Source organism: Alexandromys fortis, unplaced genomic scaffold, assembly GCF_014885135.2.
Source record: "Alexandromys fortis isolate MF-2015 unplaced genomic scaffold, M_Fortis_MF-2015_v1.1 scaffold_148, whole genome shotgun sequence".
Classification (NCBI taxonomy): Eukaryota; Metazoa; Chordata; class Mammalia; order Rodentia; family Cricetidae; genus Alexandromys; species Alexandromys fortis.
The window spans coordinates 2633748-2653561 of record NW_026068019.1 but is presented as its reverse complement, the minus strand read 5'-3'; the positions used below and the strand labels follow the sequence as shown (position 1 = coordinate 2653561).

Sequence of the window (19814 nt, the reverse complement as noted above, 5' to 3'; positions counted from 1 at the left end):
CCACTTTACTATTGCTTTTTTTTTTTTTTTGACTGGCAGCCTAGGCTGACTTTGAACTACATTGCCAAGGATGTCCTTGAACTTTCAACCCAGTGCTTGGGTTGTGGGAAGTGTGATACCACATTTCCAGATCTTTTTTTTGTGGTTTTTGGGATTGAGTCTAAGGCCAGGTTGCGCTGCCTGCTTATCTCTCAAATAGCTCAGGCTGACCTTGAACTCTGATCTGATCCTTTTGCCTCTAACGCCTAATGCTAAGTTTGCAGTTAGGTTTCACCCAGATCCATTGTCCATTATCCTTTGTCACTATAGTTTATCTATTTGAAACCTTTTTGCCTGTGCTTGCTTATTGTTTTTAGTGACAATCAAGAATTGATTTTCTAGTTTTATGGAGTTTGACTTTATATAGTATTTGACATATTGTGATATTTGCTGTAAATTGTATTTCTGTCCAGTAATTTGTTCCTTAAGTTTTTTTCCCCGGTGTCACTGTTATCTCAAGTATAGGATTATTATAGTCTCCTTGGTTGTGCCTGGACTTCAAACTGGGGACCCTGCTCATGAAAGGCAAGCACTCCACTATCAGGCTAGGTTCCCAGCTGGTTGCAAAGGGCTCTTTTTGTCAGTACACTTGCTCATCAGCAGTAACTTCTCCCTTTGGGAGCAGTTCTCTTATTTCTACATGCATCGCTATAATCCTTACAGAAATTCTTTTTTTTTTTTGTGTTTTGTCTTATTTTTATTTTTTAGCAGTCCATCGTCTTAACCACTTTGCCACCTTGTCCCTATTTTTTTTTAATTTAATTTAATTTTATTTTATGTTTTTGGCTTTTCGAGACAGGATTTCTCTGTAGCTTTGGAGCGTGTCCTGGAACTAGCTCTGTAGACCAGGCTGTTCTCGCACTCATAGAGTTCTACCTGCCTCTGCCTCCCGAGTGCTGGAATTAAAGACGTGTGCCACCACTACCCGCCCTTCCTATTTTTATTTTTTAATATGTGTGTTTTCACCTGCATATGTGTGTGTGTATGCGCGCGTGTGTGTGTGTATGCGCACGTGTGTGTGTGTGTGTGTGTGTGTGTGTGTGTGTGTGCACCACATGGGTGTCTGGTGTTCACAGAGGCCAGAAAATGGCATGGGATCCCTTGCAATTGGAGTTACCCTGTTTCTTAGGCAACAGTGGGTGCTAGGAATTGAACCTCGGTTCTCTGAAAGAGCAGCCAGTGTCCTTAACCACTCATCTTTGAGTCATCTCTCTAGCCCATCTTTTTTTCTCAAGGAGGGTCTTATGTAGCTCCTGCTGACTTGGGATTAGTTATGTAGCTGAGGAAGGCTATGGACTCATTTGCATACTCTGTGTCCCAAGTACTGGAATTACAGATGTGAGCCATCATACCCAGCTTCTAATTTCTTTTTTGTGTAAACAAATAAGGAAGTTTGTTTTGTAAACTAGTTAGTTTCTATTAGGTGTGTGCTGTGTTTTAACTCTAGGACAGTAATAATTGCTGTAGTAAATGGATATAAGTTAGTAACATAGATTAGTTAAATTTTGTTATATTTTAGTTGTGTGTGCGAGTGTGTATGTATGTGTATGTCTGCATGTGTGTACGCTAGGGTGTGTGCTTATGTATATGTGCAGCACATGCATGTTTGTATGCCTGAGTGTAAGTGTGGAGGTCAGAGGACAACTTTGAGGAGTTGGTTTTTCTCTTTTTACACATGGGTTATGAGGTTGTCAGGCTTGGTGGCAGGGGTCTTCCCTGATAAGCCATCCTGATGGCCAAGATTGATACATTAGTTTATTTAAGTTATGTGTCCTGGTTGTGGTGGCACACACCTTCAGTCCCATCACACTGGCAGAGACTGGCAGGTCTCTAGATGGCTGAGGTTCAGGCCAGTCAGGATACTGTTGTGAGACACTGTCTTTAAGAACAAGAATGGGCTGGCCAGATGACTTGGCACTCACTGCTCTTGGAGAGGACCTGTGTTTGTTTCTTAACACCTACATGGAGGCTCCTAGCCATCTGTCACTCTGGATCCAGGGCATCTGACGCCCTCTTCTGGCGTCTGTGGGCATAAACATACATGTAGGCAAAACACCTATACATGCTTAAAAGAAACACACACACACACACACACTGTCCATTAGAGCCATGTGCTTGGAATACATAAGGCTGTTACTGACTAAATGAATACAATACTTGTCTTTTGCTTTTGCTTGGTTATTTATAAGATAAGATTTATTTATGACTGAATATATCTTGACTCTGCTGTTGATGACTGGAATGTGGCTGGGCTGGAGTAAGAGCTTATTGGTAGGGTGTTGCCCTGGTGTGCCTGAGGTCCCAGGTTCAGTCCCCAGCACCATCCCCAAAAGGTAATCTTTTATTTTTTCATTTTTTTCCAAAGAAGGCTGGTATGTTAGAAATTCCATTTAATCTAAATTTTAAATCACTATTATTGTTTTATTGGGATAGGGTCTCAAGTAGTCTAAATTGGTTTCAAACTTCCTTTGTAAGTTTGATGACCTTGAACTGATCATCCACCTCCGCCGTGACCTCTGCCCTGACCTCTGCCTGATTGCTAGGATTATAGGTGTGCACAACTGTGCCTGATTAAAATTCTAAATACTACTATTAAATGCTAAAAGAAAAAACTAGGACGATTTTTAACTAATAATATGCTTTTAAATAGAATTCTTAGGCAAAGAGTTTTTGTAAAATCAGTCATTAGGTTAACCTAATTATTTGGTGAAAGTGGGTCTGTAGGCAGCTCAGAAGATTTTGCTGGTAAGGTGTGTTGGTGTAAGCAGTTGGGTGGCTGAGGCAAGAGAACTGTTAGTTCCTGGTGGACTGGTTTATGTAACTTTCTCAAGACATAGAATAGAAGGGGTTAGAGCTGAGATTGTAGCTCAGTGGTAGAATGCTTGCTTACCTTGGATGCAAAAGGAAATTATTTGTTTTATTTTTTGAGACAGGGTCTCTTTACATAGCCCTAACTGTCCTGAAACTTAAAGAGTTCCTCATATCTTTCTAGTGTGGGCAATCTAGGCATGGGGTGATTCACTGGGGAGGCTGAGGCAGGAGGATCTCCTAGTTTGAGACCAGCCTGGTTTACAGAGTGAGTTCCAAGACAGCCAGGATCTACTCTGTCCCAAAAGCCAAACAAAAAGGCAAAACCTGGAGAGATGGCTCAGCAGTTAAGAGCACCAGCCGCCCTTCCAGAGGTCCTGAGTTCTATTCTCAGCACCCACATGGCATTGCACTACCATCTACAGTGGTATCTGATGCCCTCCTCCTCCTGCAGGCATGCATGCAGGCAGACCGATCATACATATGCATATATTATATTTACATAAATAAATCAATTTTTTAAAAATAGGGTTAGACCAGGCTGGCTTTGAACTCAGAGATCCATCTGACTCTGCCTCCTCAGTGCTGGGATTAAACGTGTGCTCCACCACCTGGCTGATTTCCTTCCCCACACATAAAAAAGGGCACGTCCTACACATTCCCCTAGTACAGGGAAAGTTTTTTGTTTCTGTTTTTGTTTTTGGAGACAGGGTTTCTCTGTGCAACAGTCCTGGCTGTCCTAGACTAATTATGGTAACTCAGTTTTGCGCATGCTCTCTTGCTTGCCTTCCTTTTTCTCCCGCACCCTGCCTTTTGGAGTAGGATCTATGGCAAATGTGGAGTTATTTAAATTTATAAGTGGTTTTCTCATGTGTGAATTGGTTGTTTAGCATCATAAATATTAATTTAAAAAATTTGGGCTGTCAAGATAGTGAATAAAGAGGCTTGCCACCAAGGCTGATGCCCTGAGTTTGATTCCCCAGGACCCACATAACAGGGAGACTTGCTGTCTTTCACACAAGTGTCATGCTTCCCACAAAATATATGTAATACAAGATTTGGAGGAAAATTGAAGTGTCTCTTTAAAAAGAAGCAGGTTGTCTAAATGAATGTTAATCATTGGACCTTCAGTCATCTGTGAGTTCATCTGGGTGCTAATGTTGCTAATGGTATGTCCCTTATTGTTTTTTTTTTTTTTTTTTGCTGAAGGATAATACTTCAGAAACCACACATATTGTAGGCATACAGCTTGAGTTTGTTTTGGTTTTTTTGAGGCACAGTTTCTCTGTGTAACTTTGCACCCTGTCCTGGAACTCACTTTGTAGACCAGGCTGGCTTTGAACTCCGAGAGATCTGCCTCTAGGATTAAAAGCATGCACCACCACTGCCCGGTTTGCTTTTGTTTTTAAAAAGGTTCTCACTGTGTAGCTTTGACTGACCTGGAACTGGATATGTAGACTAGGCTAGCCTCTGTCCCCATTGTGCTAGGCTTTCTTGAAACTAAACACCTATGCTATGTACACAAAGTTCATGAAGCTGAATACTGCTTGTATCCTAGAAATCTCCCCGAGGCAAGCAGCATTTCATTCCCCTGGGTTGTGTTTTTGGACTCAGTAGGTAAAGGAATTTGCTGAGCAGAGCAAACCTAACCACCAGTTACCTGATTTCAGTATCCAGAACTCATATGAGGGTGCTGGGAACACCGGCTCCCGAGTTGTCTTTTGACCTCCACATGGGTGAGACATCTGTTCCCACCATGCATACATGCAATAATAATAAATAAAGATTAAACAAGACCCCATGTGTTTTAGAATTGAGTTTGTACTGGTTTTAGCTATAAAACAATTTAAGTCCTTTTAAACTTTTAATATTGGCTTCTTAGTTTGCCTGTCTCACCATATTTGTTACAGATAACCTTTAACTGGAAATGAAACATCCATTAAAAAAAATGGTAGCTGGACGGTGGTGGTGCACACCTTTAATCCTAGCACTCAGGAGGCAGAGACAGGCAGATCTGAGTTCGAGGCCAGCCTAGTCTACAGAGTGAGTTCTGGGACAGGCTCCAAAGCTACAGAGAACCCTCACCTCGAAAAACCAAAACAAACAAACAAATAAATTAACGTATGTGCAGAATATCTAACCTTTGCATTTCTTTTCCCTTACAGACCGCCAAATCCCATTGAGTTTCTAGCATCTTATCTTTTAAAAAATAAGGCACAGTTTGAAGACCGAAATTGATTACTTGGGAAGAAAAGAAACATTTGGTTGCTACTGTAGATTTACATGATTACGAGGCAGCTTTAATTGCCATGATTCCCCTCCCCACTCTGGAACCTTCCGGACCACAGAACTCACTTCTGGAGTTGCAGAAGAGAACATATCCTCTGTCTGATTTAATCACCATACTTATTTAATGAGTATCATCTGTGCAATTTTTTTCTCAGATGGTCTTTTACTTTGTTTTTAAAAGACCTTCAAAATAAACTATTAAAACACCATTAATTCATAGTTTTTATGTTTGTTTCCATGAACTGTTTGTAGTTTTGAATGTGATACTTTGTAGTAGTCATATAGTAGCCACCACATTGGCAATATTTTACTTAAATGACCTCTGGAATTGAACTCTGTAGAGGAGCTCTTTTCCACTTTGCAGGGAAGCCTGCTTAAGCCAACCCTGCTGGTAAGTGCTCACATGGGCCTGCAGCGCAGTCCCACCAGTGTTCGCATAGCTAAGCAACAGTACTCCAGCTCCTTAGTCTTGTTTTATCTCTGCCAAACAATAGGGGCTGAAGAGGTGACGTCTTAGGGTATTTATCTTTCAGAGGACCCACATTGGATTCCTGGCACCCACACAGTGGCTCACAATGGTCTAACTTAGTTTCAGGGATCTGACCCCCTCTTCTGACAAGGCACACACAAGATGCACTTACATACATTCAGGCAAAACATTTATACATATAAAATTAAAAAGAAATACGTAGTATTTTTGTATTTTGCGTGTATTCCTATTGTCCCCCATGAAGAAATTGAGATAAAGTAGTGTGATGAAAGCTAGGGGGCACAATTACTAGAACTCTTGTTCTCAAATGGGAGGCAAGTTTCCCCCTTCGGTTATGTATGGGCAATGAGTGAGGTGGGATTCTGCTGTCAGGGTAGAGCCCTGGATATTACGAATCTCAGAAGGCTCAGGACAGTCCATGTGCCCATCTCTCCCTCTTAGTCACCCAGTTCAAACTAAGAGTGGTATTAAAGTTGAGAAACCCTGCACTGGGAGCATATTAATCTTGTCTTTAGGTTAAGAGCCTGTGCAAAGGTGATGTTAATCAGGTAATGTTAATCAGATGCCTTCTGCAATTCCCCTTAATGGCCACGCACTGTGGTGCGTACTTTTAATCCCAACACTGGGAGGCAGAGGCAGGTGGATCTTCAAGAGTTCAAGGCCAACTAGAGCTACATTAACAATTTATTGTTTCCTTTTTGAGGTAAGGGCTCTACATAGCTTTGGCTGTCCTGGAACTCAGATCCTTCTGCTTCTCCCAGAGTGCTGGGATTAAAGAATCTAATTATGCCAGGCGGTGGTGGCTCATGCTTTTAATCCCAGCACTCAGGAGGCAGACGCAGGTCGATCTCTGTGAGTTTGAGGCCAGCCTGGTCTACAAAGTGAGTTCTAGGACAAGGCTCCAAAGCTACACAGAGAAACCCTGTCTCGAAAAAACAAAAATAGAAAACAAAACGTGTATGGGGTATATAGGAGATCCTGTCCCAAAACAGTTGTGGCATCTGGCTGCCTATCTCTCCCTCCAAAGGCAGAGAGAGGACAGCCATGTTTACACTGGGTGTTCTATCCAGGCCAGTCAAGGCTACAAAGTGAAGCATTCTAGAGATCTTTAAAAACAGATTTAATTATGTATTTGTGTTGGGGGGGTATGTGCACGTAATTGTAGGTGCCTTTGGCGGCCAGAAGAGGGCGTCAAAAGTCCCCTGGAACTGGACTAAGGGATGTTTGGGAGCTGTCCAAAGTCTGCGCTGTGAGTCAACTTAGGTCCTCTGCAAGAGCTGCACGTGTTTTAACCTTGGAGCCATTTCTTCAGCCCAAGAGCTCGTATTTTATTCGTTAGTGTGGTCTTTGCTACGTTTGCTAAGTAACACAAGCTCTTGGGAGAAAGAAGAAATCTACCATTTTTCTTGTCATTGAAATTTATCACAGAGCTTTCCTCATGACAACACCTGAGAACCTGGCGAAAAAACCCAACAAATAAAACTCTTTTCTTAGGGCATTAAGTAACACCGTATTTGGGTATTGAGAAGCTAGTTTCATGTGAAACTGATATACCCGTTGTATGATTTCGGTCCCAAATACTTTCTGGGAAATGGGCAACTGTTACACTTCCTAGTTTGGGAATCCTGCACTTCAAAGCCAAACCCGCTTTCTTTGTGATTCTACCCAACTTGTAAAGGGATTCTTTGCTGCCGACACACACGTGGAATACTGGAATTTAATAAGTGAAGAGGTGACATTTGCAATGTACCTTACCCGAGTGTCATCCCCCCCCCCCCGCCCCATTTCACCCAGTAGGAAATAACTGAGACGATCTTTGCCACACTGCAGTTACAGCTAAGATACAATTAGTACATATAACTCTGCCAAAGGTACTATTAGGTGGCAGGGACGAGCCTGGGAAGCGAAGGCTGCATTTTTACAGCTCCCCTACTCCCCCCCGGGTCCGCTTCGCCGCACTCCGGTCTCAACAAATGAAACTTCTCGGCGCGGCCCCAGACTTGCATTCCTGGGTGACTCCCCGAGGATGGGAATCCACCAAGGACGCAGTGGCAGGGGGGAACCCCGGCCGGACTTTGGCGGGCAGCAACCGCGTGTGTGCGTGTGTGCGTGTGCCGAGCCGGCGGCGCGCGGGGACAAGTCAGGCGACTCGGGGGTGGGGGGGTGGGGAGGGAAGGGGCTTTCCCCGCCTCGCGGCTGCGTCCTGCGCCCCGCGCCCTGCCCCCAGCCTCTGCTGGTGCTAAACCCCGGAGAGCGGAGCGTGCACGCTGAGCCTCCTCGGCGGGCCCGGCCGCGGCGCTGGGCATGCTCAGTGGGCCGGACCCGGTAGCGCGGAGAGTAAGGACGCCTGGGCTTCCCAGGTTCAGGGCCCGGCCCCGGGCTGTACGGGGGAGGGGGAGGGGCGAGCACCGACCGCCGCCACCTGGCCTGAGGCCGCCCGACCCCGGATGGCTTGGAGCCTGGCCCGCTTCCGCGGTCGAGCGCGCCGCACGGCGGGCGGAGGCGCGGGGCGGGGCCGGCGGGCGCGCGGCAGGAGGGAGGCCTGGCGGTGGGGGCGGGGCGGGTGGGGGAGGGCGCGGAGTCACGGGGGTGGGGTCAGCGGGAGGCTCGGCAGGCCGCGCGCGGCGGGGCCGGGGGCGGCTCGCGGAAGCAGCCCTGTCAGGGCAGCGGCGGCGATTCCGCGGCTGCCGCGAGGCTCGGGCGAGTCCGCCGTGGGCCCCATCTTCCGGCGGCCGGCGGAGTTTGTGGTGATTGTTACCGCCGCCAGCCCCGGCTGCCATCTCCTCCTCTTCCTCCTTCTCCTCCTCCTCCTGGGCCGGGCCGGTCCCCTCCCCGCGGCCGCCTCCTCCTGGGCTGGGCCCGCGGCGTCTCGTCCCCTCGCGGAGCCGCCGCCGCCGCCGCCGCCGCCGCCTCCTCCTCATTCATCCTCGTGCACCATAGGCGGCACAGGCACCAAGATGTCCAACCGAGTGGTCTGCCGGGAAGCCAGCCACGCCGGGAGCTGGTACACCGCCTCAGGTAGGGAGCCAGGCCGCCCGGCGGTCGAGCTGGGCAGCCGGGGCCCGGCGGGCGGGGACACGGGCGGAGGGCGGCGGGCGCGGACCGCGTGCCGAGGGAGCGGGCCGGGCCGTGTCGCCTCCCCCACCCGGCACTCGGGCGGGCCGCCTGGCGCCCGCGGAGTTGGGCGAGTAGTTGCCGGCCGGGCCGGACCGGGACGAGCGCGGGCTGCTGGGCTCCCAGCCTCGCGGACGGCCGCTGCCGCGGGGAAGGACGAGCCGGCGCGGTCCCCGCGTTGGGGACTGGCCGAGAGGACCGAAGGGTTTGCCCTCACCTTCGGGGCACCCCGCGCCCCTGGAAGGAGTGACAAGCCGTACTTTTCTCCCCCACAGCATGTTGCCACGCTAGGTCTCGCTTGGAAGATCTGTCAGCCGAGGGCCTCTCGGGGATTTGTCGCTTTGTATGTGGAGGCTCGGGCAGAGGTGCTGCCCGGCAAGGGGCTCTGGGTGGCCTCCTAGCTCTTTTGTCAGTGTTTGCATTGTTACTGTCATCCAGGGGCAGCTGGAGATGGATCAGCACTTTTCCCGAGCAACCCTCTTCAGTACCCAGCGCTCAGCACCGAGTGCTGGACTACCTGTCTAGTTAGCTTAGGTTTTGAGAGAATTCTCCCTAAGTCTTGGCTGCAGCCTCTAACAACCACCATGTGTAGTTCTTTAGGTAAGAAAGGCTAGGGCCGTTTCCCATTAGTACAACTCTAGTGACAAGGATTGCTTTTTGAGATTATTTTTAGGGGTCACATTTCTGGTATGGTAACAAAGAAAAGTTCTCCATGATTCCTGCCGGTCTCTAGTCTAGCTAGGTTTATCAACAACCGGCTCTGAACTTTGTTTTCCTTTGCAAGTACTAGGGTTGGATAGCGACACGAGGTTTTTTTTTTCTTTTTTTCTTTTTCTTTTTCTGTGTTTTGGAAAGTAGTTATTTGTCTTCTCTGAGACAGTTCGACCAGCTCCTGAAGTACATGCCCCCTTCTAAGACACAAAAGAATTACGGTTGAGTTTGGAACTGCTGCTAACAGGTAGCTGCAGTTTTCGCATTAAGTAAGTATGACCTTTTATGCCTACAGCGTGGTTCCCTTCGTGCTCCTGAAGTACTTCAGACACTTGGAATCAGTTCTCACAACCTGAAAATGTCAGTTAAGCTGTTCTTGTGTCAGTGTATGGGGAAACAAAGACATTTAGTGCTGCACCCAAGACTAGGCCAGTGGTGAAATAGGAATCAAGCAGGATTTCTGGCTCCTTCCCGAGTCTGTCCCTTTTAAATCCAGGCACTCTTGGCTGGACCACGCCCTTAATCCGGGCACTGGGGAGGCAGAGGCAGGTGAATCTCTTGTGCATTCAAGGTCTACAAAGCGAGTTCCGGAGTTCCGAGTTCCGCAACAGCCAAGGTTACAGAGAAACCCTGTCTTGAAAAACAAAAACCAAACAGACAAACAAAAACAAAACAAAACAAAATAAAAAAACAAAAACAAACCCAAAAAACAAAAAAACCCACCCAAAACCAAATTAATATTATTCATTATTAAACAGCAGGCTTATAAGTAAGTGTCATTGTCTACCCCACCCCCACCCCCATTTTTGGAGAATTAGTCACATTTTTTTATATCATGACAATCTTTTGACATTTATTCAGTGTGTTTTTGTATACTTTTGTTTGTTTTTTCGGGACAGGGTTTCTCTGTGTCTCATTCCTAGCTGCCCTGGAACTAGGTCTTGTAGACCAGGCTGGCCTTGAACTAACAGAGGTCTATTTGTCTCTGCCTCCGCAAGTGCTGGTTAAGATTAAAGGCCTGGGCCACCACTGCCCAGCAGCTGTATTTTTGTTTTTTTGAGACAGGGTTTCTCTGTGTAGCCCTTGCTGAGCTCTGTTGACCAGGTTGGGCTGGAACTCACAGAGATCTGCCTGCCTCTGCCTCCCAATTCTGGATCAAAGGCCTGTGCCACCCACTTTTCATTTGTTACAAATGTTGTAAACCTTTGTTGTAATTTACATTAGAATGTGGGCAAATATTCCAGAGAGAATTGTTTTAGATGCTAAACATTTATATTGGCAGTAAAATTGGATGCAGTTGACGCGATTTTAGAATTCCTTAAGGTTCAAACACCAGCTGTAACCTTTAATCTGGTTCAAAAAAAAATCCTGACTATAGATACTTCCTTAAAAGTGTTGATATAGGTAATTATATTCTTCCGTAAAATCTGGGTGGACTTCATAATACCTTACTGGAGTTCAAATGTATGACTTCTTGGAGTGTGTGAAACTTTTTTTAATTTGTCTAATATTGAGGAAATTAAGGTAAAAAACTTAAAGCAGTTTAGTTTTAGAAGCCCAATTTGTATCCTAAAAACAAATTGGTCTGATAACTTGTACCTGTAGTGTGAAGATAGTGTACCTATGTTGAACTAATGACCTACTATTGGGGAGTTTTTCTCGCATTCTGCTATTGTTTCTCTAGTCAGCTAGTCCATAAAGAACTGAGGCATTTACTGGGTGGTGGTGGTGTTTGCCTTTAGTTCCAGCACTTGGGACGCAGATGGACCTCTGTGAGTTCCAGGATAGCCAAGGCTACTGAGAGAAACCTTGTCACACACACACACACACACCAAAAAAAAAGACCAAAAGAAACAAAAAGAACTGAGGAAATATGTATTGATTGTCATTTTGTGTCTTGTCTAGTATTCAGGTTGTACACATGTAATGGAAGAATATTCGTCTATTGATTCAGTTAACTAGCTATTTCAGAAAAAAAGTTGTACATTATTACTTATATTCATACCCATGTCTTTATCTTATTTACTTTTTGTTGTATGTTGTTCGATCCGTTGACTGAGGGTGGTGTAAACTGCTGCCTGCCCTCAATGAATTTAGAATTTATTTAAAAGACTATACTTTCAGGGATAATTTCTATAGTTCATTACTAGAATTTATTTGAAGTAAATTATAGCTACAGAGCCGCGATTAAATATCTGTTAAATTGAGATAGTGCATTTGGAAGTTTTGAGGAGGGTGGAGTCATGCAGGGGTAGGATTTTAATTGTGCTCTGAAAGAAGGATATTTAGTCAAGTTAGGAAACAGAAGAAAAGAACACTGGGTTGGGAAACAACACACATCTACAGAAGCAGGTAAGTGTAAGTAGTCCAATTTAGTAAGAATGGGCAGTTCTTAAGGTTTGGTTTGAATGCCTGGGATAGTAGATTGGAGCTGGAAATGCCTGTGAATGTTAGGCACTATCGGAATTGTATGTATTATGCAGGGAGCACCTATGGAGATTTTAGAGTAGGGTATTAATACAGTGCAAGTGTCATTTTAGGAAAGTTAATCTCATAGGAAGGTTAATCCTCATTTCCTTACCAACAAGGATCAGCAAACTAACAATGGCTCACATCCCAAGTGCACCCTGTAAACCTTAAAAGAAAGTTCATTAGCTAAGTTTTTTTTAAAAAGATGTATTTTAATTATATTTAATTATCTTTGTGTCTGTGTAAGGCTATGTGCATGTGAGTGCAGGTGCCCTCTGAAGCTGGAGTGATTGAATCCCCACTGGAATTGGATGCTTTATTTTCTAAGTGGTTGCTTAAAAAAGCAAAAAGAAGGCTAGGCAGTGGTAGTGCACACTTTTAATCCCAGCAAGTGGGAGACAGAATCTCTGTGAGTTCGAGGCCAGCGTGGTCTACAGAGAGAGTTTCAGGATAGGTTCCAAAAGCTACAGAAACCCTGTCTCGAAAAACCAAAAAAAAAAAAAAAAAAAAAGGAGCTAGTTGTGCCTGAGGTGGTTGGATGGATCCCTGAGTTCTAGGCCAACCTGGTCTACATATTGAGTTCTTGGAAAGCCAGGACTGCACAGAGAGATCCTGTCTTAAAACAAACAAAAGTAAGATTGTACGTGGAGCATAAAGCTGAAATGTTTACTATTTGACTTTTTATAAAAAGAAAATCTGCTTACACTAGGGTAGGTTAATGGTTAGTGTGACTGGTGGTTTTTCAAGATAGGCTTTCTCTGTGTATCTTATCTCTGACTGTCCAGTAGACCCTGCTGTCTTCTAATGCAGAGATCCACCTGCCTCTACCTCCAAAGTGCTGGGAGTAAAGGCCACAGTATTTTGTATATATAGTTTTTCTTCAGGTTAGCAATGGCTTTTCTTCCCCCTCATTTAAGACAAGGTCTCTATATCGTCATGGCTGTTCTGGAACTTGCTATGTAGACCAGGCTGTTCTGGAAACTCATAGAGTTTTTCCTGCCTCTGCCTCTTGGAGTACTGGAATTTACTCCCATCTGGGTATAGCTGTTGTTTTATTGTTTTGTCTCTTATATTTTCAGTAGGGGCAACTAACATTGCCTGCTAGCTAGACTTTTTTTTCCAGCCTTTTGTCTTTAATTCCACCTCTATATTGTTTCCTGTTTGATCATTTCTTTCCTGACCCATGTCTTCTGGATGATTACTATCTTCTTTCCCTGTCTTGACAGCTCCCCCCATAGTGGTCCATCTTGGTGTTACTAAGCCTCAAGCAACATTTAGCAGCTGTTCATTGCTTCCTGAAATATAGCATGCTGTTTCTTAGCTCTGTGCCTTTTGCTCAGACTGCTCCTTCTGTGGAAATGCCCTTAACAGGATAGTTTCTACTCATCATTTAGGGGGTGTTTATACCTCCAAGAGAGAATCTACTTTATGTTTTGCCTTTTTTGATGTTTGTGTCCCTGTAGCACCAAGAGTGTGTCTTTGTACTTTTATTACTTATATATAAGGTTATCACCCCTTAAAGCAAGAAAATTGCTTTAATTATACAAATAGCCTACCACAGTTTTTTTTTTTTATTTCATTATTGTATTTTATCTAGTTTAGTTTGTTTTTTTGAGCCAGGGTTTCTCTGTAGCTTTGGAGCCTGTCCTGGAACTAGTTTTGAGCAGGCTGGCCTAGAGTTTAGAGATCTGTCTGCTTCTACCTCATGAGTGCTGGGATTAAAGGCGTGCGCCATTACTGCCCAGCGCAATTTATTTAGTTTGTATACAGGTGCGTACATGTGTATAGGCATGCATGCCATGAAGGATGTAGGGAGGGAAGATGACAACTTGTGGGAATTTATTTTTTTCTAGCATGTGTGTCCTGGGAACCAAACTCAAGTTGACAAAATTTGGATGCCTAGCCATGTCAGTGGCCTGAAGCACAGATTTTTACATAGATTCTCAGCAAACCTTTACATAAATGAATGTTCATAGTGCTTGGTAGTTAATGAATATGATATTTAGTGTTGATTGTCAGCTTGGTAGGATCTAGATTCACTGAAGAGACAAGCCTTTGGCCATGTCCTTGAAGGATTGTCTAGGTTGGGTTCCTTGAAGTGGGAAGACGCCACCCTAAATGTGGGCTGTGCCAGGCTGGTGCTGGGGGTCTGTACAACATGAAAAGGTGAGTGCTGAGTGCCTGTTTGTTGCTGCCTGCTTCCTGACTGGGGAATGCAATGTGAGCAGCTGCCGCCAGCACCTGGCTCTGATAAAGTGTCCCTACACCTGTGAGCTAAACTCAACCCTTTAGTTGCTTGTTGTCAGGTGTCTTGTCAGAGTAATGAGACAGTAACTAGTATAGTGGGTAAATTAGCAAGTAGTGAGTATTGACAGTAGATGTATTCATAGAGATACTGATGTTTCAATTCTAAAGAGCAGTGAAAATGACATAGGACTGGCCAGGTGTTTTGAGCATAGTATAGGTGATACCATTGGTGAACCCATTTAATGTTAAATATAAAATACAAATGATGGTTGGGCATGGTGTTGCACATTGGGAGGCAGAGGCAGATGGATTTCTGTGTTTGAGGCCAGCCTGGTCTACAGAGGGAGTTCAGAACAATTGGAGCTACATAGTGAGACCCTGTCTCAAACACCTTCCCAAAATGTGTGACTTGTGAAGAAAAGAAGTGTATCGCTAGGTGAGCTTTCTCCAGACAGACACAGTCCTCTGATGTGCACCCAACACAGGAGTGATAGTTTACCCAACATTTGTGGAGCGTGTTTATCGAGTTTCTTTTCTTCAATTTTTTTTCTTTCTTTTTTTCCTTTTTTTTCTTTTTGACTTGAAACTATTTCCTGCTAGGGAAACCCTCAGCAGCTGAGGCAGGCTGCTCAGGGCCCATTCCAGCAATCTGAAATAACTCTCATCCCCCTTGCTGACACTGGCCCATCCGCTCTGTACTGTCACTGGCTGCTCTGATGAGTTTCTCATACTTTGACAAGGACTACCTGAGCTGGAAACAAGTGGTGTTCACCTTACTGTTCTGCAGGTACCATTGACCTTGCTGGCTAGGGCCAGCTCAGGCAATGGGGCACACAGTATACTAGTGCAGCTCTAGGAGACATGGGAAGAGCATGGCCAACCCGTCCAGTCCATTCTAGTCTCTTGGCTCACAGCACTTCTCAGAACAACACATCCCACTTTGGGACATGACTACCGGCCAGAAAGCAGCTTCAAATCCAGCTTAGGACACCGCTTTCCCTAGTGGGTCCTTGTCCTCACTGTGTCTTGGGCATGGCAGAAACAGCCTAGTGGCAGTGCCAGTTGGTGTTCTTAGGAAGGGAAGGCCTTCACAGGACGGCAATGAGGATGCCACAAGAGTGAGGTCACAAGTCCAGGGAGAGAGGACAGGGAGGTTCTAAGTGGTCAGTGAGTCACAGGCAGACAGCCTCATTTCATCTCAACCTAAGCACTTCATCCCAAGTCCTGAGTCTGCTTCAGCCTAGAAGGCTTTGAGGGTGGGGATAAAGAGTTTGAGACCAAAAGAAGTGGCAGGGGCCTCCTTAGGAACCTGGTGGGCTCGAACCATCTGAAAGCCCCCACAGGTTGAAGATTAGATTAAAGTCAGGATAATTCCCAGGAGAAGGACAAAAGGACAGCTAAGTCTTCATGAAGGCTCCAACACTGTTGAAATTCTTTTGCTCAACTTTGCAGTTGTGAGATAAACTTATTCTCATTCCTACATCATGTGAATATGACTTCTTTTATCCATTCTATTACTGATGGGCATTTCAATTTTAAATATTTTTCTGCTGTGTATACTTTTATACTTTTATATTTGTTTTGGATGGATGTATTTATGATTTTTCCAGTTATCTAATTGAGAGAATTACTAGGGTATGGTGTATACATACTGTTTCAGTAGAACCTTCTGAAGCAAATTTGCATATCAATTCTGCATGAGAGTTTGTTCTAGATTCTTGTATTTGTGCTGTGTTGTGGAATAGAATATTTGTTTAAATATGTAAAGATGTGTTGCATTTGTGTTACAGATATGTTTCATTTGTTTATGCTGCATTGTTTAACTACAGAAAGATGTGTTACACTTGTTTCACCTTGCCTGCCTAAGGCACCTGATGGGCCAAATAAAAAGCTGAACTGCCAATTAGCCAGGCAGAGGATAGGCAGCGTTGGTGGGCAGAGTGAAAAGGGGGACCAGCCAGACTCCGAGGAAGCAGGAAAGCAGGATGGACGATGAGTAGATGAGGTAAAAGAGCCTCAGGACAGTACATAGATGGATAGAAATGGGTTAATTTAAGCTAAAAGAAGAGCTAGTTAGAAACAAACCTAAGCTAAGTCCAAGCTCATTTTTTTTATGGCATTTACCTTGAGTTGTAGAGTATCATAATTGTGTGTATTTTTGTAATGTTTTAATTGTATTATTTTAAGTTGTGTGTGTCTGCATGTGAATGCAGATGTCCATAGAGATATTGGATCTCTCTAGAGCTAGAGTTACAGGTAGTTGTGATCTGCTTAATGTGGATGCTGGGACTTGAACTTGGGTTCTGTGAAGGAGTGGATAGGATGCTCTTTTAAACTCTGAGCCAGCTCTCTAGCCCCAACATTATATTAAAAAATAGATTTGTTTGTATATGTGTCTAGTGTGTATACATATATCTTTGGGTTCAGGTCTGTGTGTGGTGTGTTCATAGAGGCCAGAAGAAGGCACTGAGTGTCCTTCCCTGTCAATCTCTACTTGTTTTCTTTGAGGCAGGATCAGTCCTTGAACCCCAGGGGGCTTTCCCAGCTAGGCTGGCAGCCAACAAGCCCAGCAGTCTTTACTGTCCCTACCCTCCTTGCAGCTGGAGTTAAGTGCATCACAAGAAACCCCATTTGTTTTGTGGATGCTGGTATCAGAATTTTAGTTCTGATTAGGTAGCAAGTGCTCTTAATTGCTGAGCTGCAACTCCAGTTCCTAAAATACCTTTTTTTTGTTGGTTGGATTTTTAGTTTTTTAAGACAGGGTCTCACTTGGTAGGCTAGACTAGCCTTGAAGGCCACTTGTCTTGGCTTCTAATGTTAGTATTATTCGACCATGACTGACTTAGATATTTTGATGTGTGAAAAAAATGTAAGAGCTTCTTAAATGTTTTTTCTTTGAAAAGACAAATATTCTTTTTCCCCCCTCAGAGACAGGGTTTCTCCGTGTAACATCTCTTACTATCCTAGAACTTGGTTTCTTAGACCAGGCTGGCCCAGAGATGTGCCTGCCTCTGCCTCCTAAGTGTGGGTCTGTGTGCCCCCACCTGGCTAAATGTTCAGTTTTTTTAAAAATATTTATTTATCATGTATACAGTATTCTGTCTGCATGTATTACTACAGGCCAGAAGAGGGCACCATATCTCATTTACAGATGGTTGTGAACCACCATGCGGTTGCTGGGAATTGTTCTAGAAGAACAGCCAATGCTCTTAACCGCTGAGACATCTCTCCATCTCCCTCAGATGTTCAGTTTTAAAGTGACTTTGTAAAAATAAGTTTTGAAAAAAAATTTTTTCACCCAACTGATGGGATTAAAGGTATGTGCTACCATGCCTGACTCTTAATCTTTATTCTCTCTCTCTGTCTCTCTGTCTCTTTCTCTCTCTGTCTCTCTCTTTTTCTCTCTCTCTCTTTTGAGACAGTTTCTATGTGTAGCTCTGGAAACTCACTCTATAGGTCAGGCTGGCCTTGAATTTAGAGATCTGCCTGCCTCTGCCTCCCAGTGCTGGGATTAAAGGTGTGTGCCACTACCTCCCAGCAGGCAATCTTTATTCTTATTTTATGTGTATAGGTGTTTTGTCTGCATTGTGTGCCCAGGGCTCACAGAACTTGAAAGAGGGCATTGGATTCCCTGAAACTGAAACTGGAGTTACAGATAGTTGTAAGTTCCCATGTGGGTGCTGGAATCAGGCCGTTGAGCCATCTTTCCATCCATAGTGAACTCTTGTATTTATTTTTTATTTACTTTTTCTTTAATTTTGTCCTATTAGTTCACCTTAGAGAAGAGCAGGCAAGCAAGACTTATAATAACAGACTGCTGTTGTTGCTTGGCTATTGCAGTTCTTTCTCCCTCTCCTTATCCCTCTGCATGCAGGTTTTAAGTGAACACAGTCATTTCTATCTCAGTGGTATAGTTCCTTGTCATCTGCTTCTGTGGCGTTGTCTGTTTGAAGACATGAATGACAACAAAATAAAAATGTCATTGAGGGTTTGGAGAGCGGGATTGATGGTTAAGCACATTTGTTGCTTTTCTAGAGGACCTGGATCTGAGTCATAGCACCTTTATGAAGGTGCATAACCATCTGTAACTTTAGTTCTTGGGGATCCAATGTTGTCTTCTGGTCTCCGTGGCCACCAGGCATGCACATGGTTTGTGTAGATATACATATAAGCAAAATACCCATAGTCATTAAAAAAAAAAAAGGTAAAAAAATGTCCTGCTGGGCCTGGAGAGATGGCTTAGTGGTTAAGAGTACTCACTGCTCTTTTTTTTTTTTTTCCTTTTTTTTTTTTGTTTTTGGTTTTTCGAGACAGGGTTTCTCTGTGGTTTTGGAGCCTGTCCTGGAACTAGCTCTTGTAGACCAGGCTGGTCTCGAACTCACAGAGATCCGCCTGCCTCTGCCTCCCAAGTGCTGGGATTAAAGGCATGCGCCACCACTGCCCGGCTTACTCACTGCTCTTGTAGAGAACCTTGGTTTGGTTTCTGGCATCCATGTGGCAGATTACAACTGTCTATAACTATAGTTCAGGGATCTGACACCTTCTTCTAGCCTCTGCAGGCATCAAGCACATACACTCATACACATAAAATAAAAAATGAATCTTTAGAAGTCTTCATGGGGCTGGGAAGATGGCTCAGTAGCTTTTCTTTTTCCTTTCTCAACACAGGGTTTCTCTGTGTAGCCCTGCCTGCCAGGGCTAAAGGTGTACTCCACTATCGAAGGCCAGCATCACATACTCTTCTTGAAGAGGACAGAGTTCCTATATTGGGTGGTTCACAACTGCCTGCCACTCCAATTCCAGGAGTGTACTTAAACTCACACAGGCGCGCACGTGCGCACACACTAAAATAAATCACACACATTAAAATAAATCCTAGAACTGGAGAGATAGTTGAGTGGTGAAGAATGTGTACTGCTCTCTCAGAGGACCAGATTTGGATTCCCAATGCCCACAACCACCTGTAACTAGGTCCAGAGGATTCAACTCCTGACCTTCATGGGAAAATTAAAAATAATGAAATAATCCTTAAGACACCCTTCATTAGATGTCTCACAGGCATGCCCACATGTATATGTGTTTAATCTGTAACCTACAACATTATTCTACCAAGTTGCTATTATATCCATTTATAGATATGACTCAGAGAGAGATTGAGTAACCTGTTTAAGGTGTAACAAGTAAGTGGAAGAGCCGGTTTGACTATAAAAATAAATTTATTGTTAGGGCCAGAGAGCTTTGGTGAGCTAGGTGCCCCTGACACAGAAATTTCTCTGTTTCATTTAAAATATTTCTACAGTATATTGTGGGCACCTAACTTGGACTTGTGTATCATTTATAGCTTATAAAACATGCTTGTATGTTAAAAATTTTAGCTAATAATAATCTTATTATTAGGTCTAGAACAGTTGAGACAGCCAGGCTTTGATCGCTCCTGGCCTGCTATTTTATAGCTGAGAAACAGGACTTGTAGGAGATGTCATTTTATGAGTCACACTTTTAGAAAAATATGAGCTTAGAAGTTTGAACTATTTGGAATTGGTAAGCATCTTTACTTATTTAATTTCTTCTTCTTCTTCTCCTTCTTCTTCTTCTTCTTCTTCTTCTTCTTCTTCTTCTTCTTCTTCTTCTTCTTCTTCTTCTTCTT

The 19814-nt window shown here is 44.2% G+C and overlaps 3 protein-coding genes and 1 pseudogene across 6 annotated transcripts in view; 3 read left to right on the top strand and 1 right to left on the bottom strand.

Moving 5' to 3' along the window:
- The window catches only part of Dpy30 (dpy-30 histone methyltransferase complex regulatory subunit), a 14253-nt gene extending 8904 nt beyond the window's left edge, over positions 1 to 5349 (top strand). For both annotated transcript variants that reach the window (XM_050163001.1, XM_050163002.1), the window contains exon 5: positions 5013 to 5349. In XM_050163001.1, the coding sequence (XP_050018958.1) occupies positions 5013 to 5085 (73 nt within the window). In that variant the 3' untranslated portion in view covers positions 5086 to 5349. The remainder of the gene's footprint in view (positions 1 to 5012) is intronic.
- Positions 5350 to 7503: 2154 nt separating this feature from the next.
- LOC126514235 (translation initiation factor IF-2-like) lies at positions 7504 to 8547 on the bottom strand. Its single transcript, XM_050163000.1, has one exon. It carries the CDS (start codon positions 8545 to 8547, stop codon positions 7504 to 7506), a length of 1044 nt encoding a protein of 347 aa, XP_050018957.1.
- Positions 7820 to 19814, top strand: part of Memo1 (mediator of cell motility 1) — a 97808-nt gene continuing 85813 nt past the window's right edge. The window contains exons 1-2 of one of the 3 annotated variants that reach the window (XM_050162939.1): positions 7820 to 7963; positions 8567 to 8644. In XM_050162939.1, the coding sequence (XP_050018896.1) occupies positions 8584 to 8644 (61 nt within the window). In that variant the 5' untranslated portion in view covers positions 7820 to 7963; positions 8567 to 8583. Of the gene's footprint in view, positions 7964 to 8220; positions 8645 to 19814 lie in introns of those variants that run through there. The other 2 variants (XM_050162938.1, XM_050162940.1) reach the window with 2 other exon arrangements.
- On the top strand, positions 11560 to 11691 carry LOC126514242 (uncharacterized; annotated as a pseudogene).

What these genes read in the sequence shown, in the direction of transcription:
- LOC126514235 (XM_050163000.1), bottom strand. Translation starts at nt 8,547, where the DNA reads ATGAGGAGGAGGCGGCGGCGGCGGCGGCGGCGGCGGCTCCGCGAGGGG.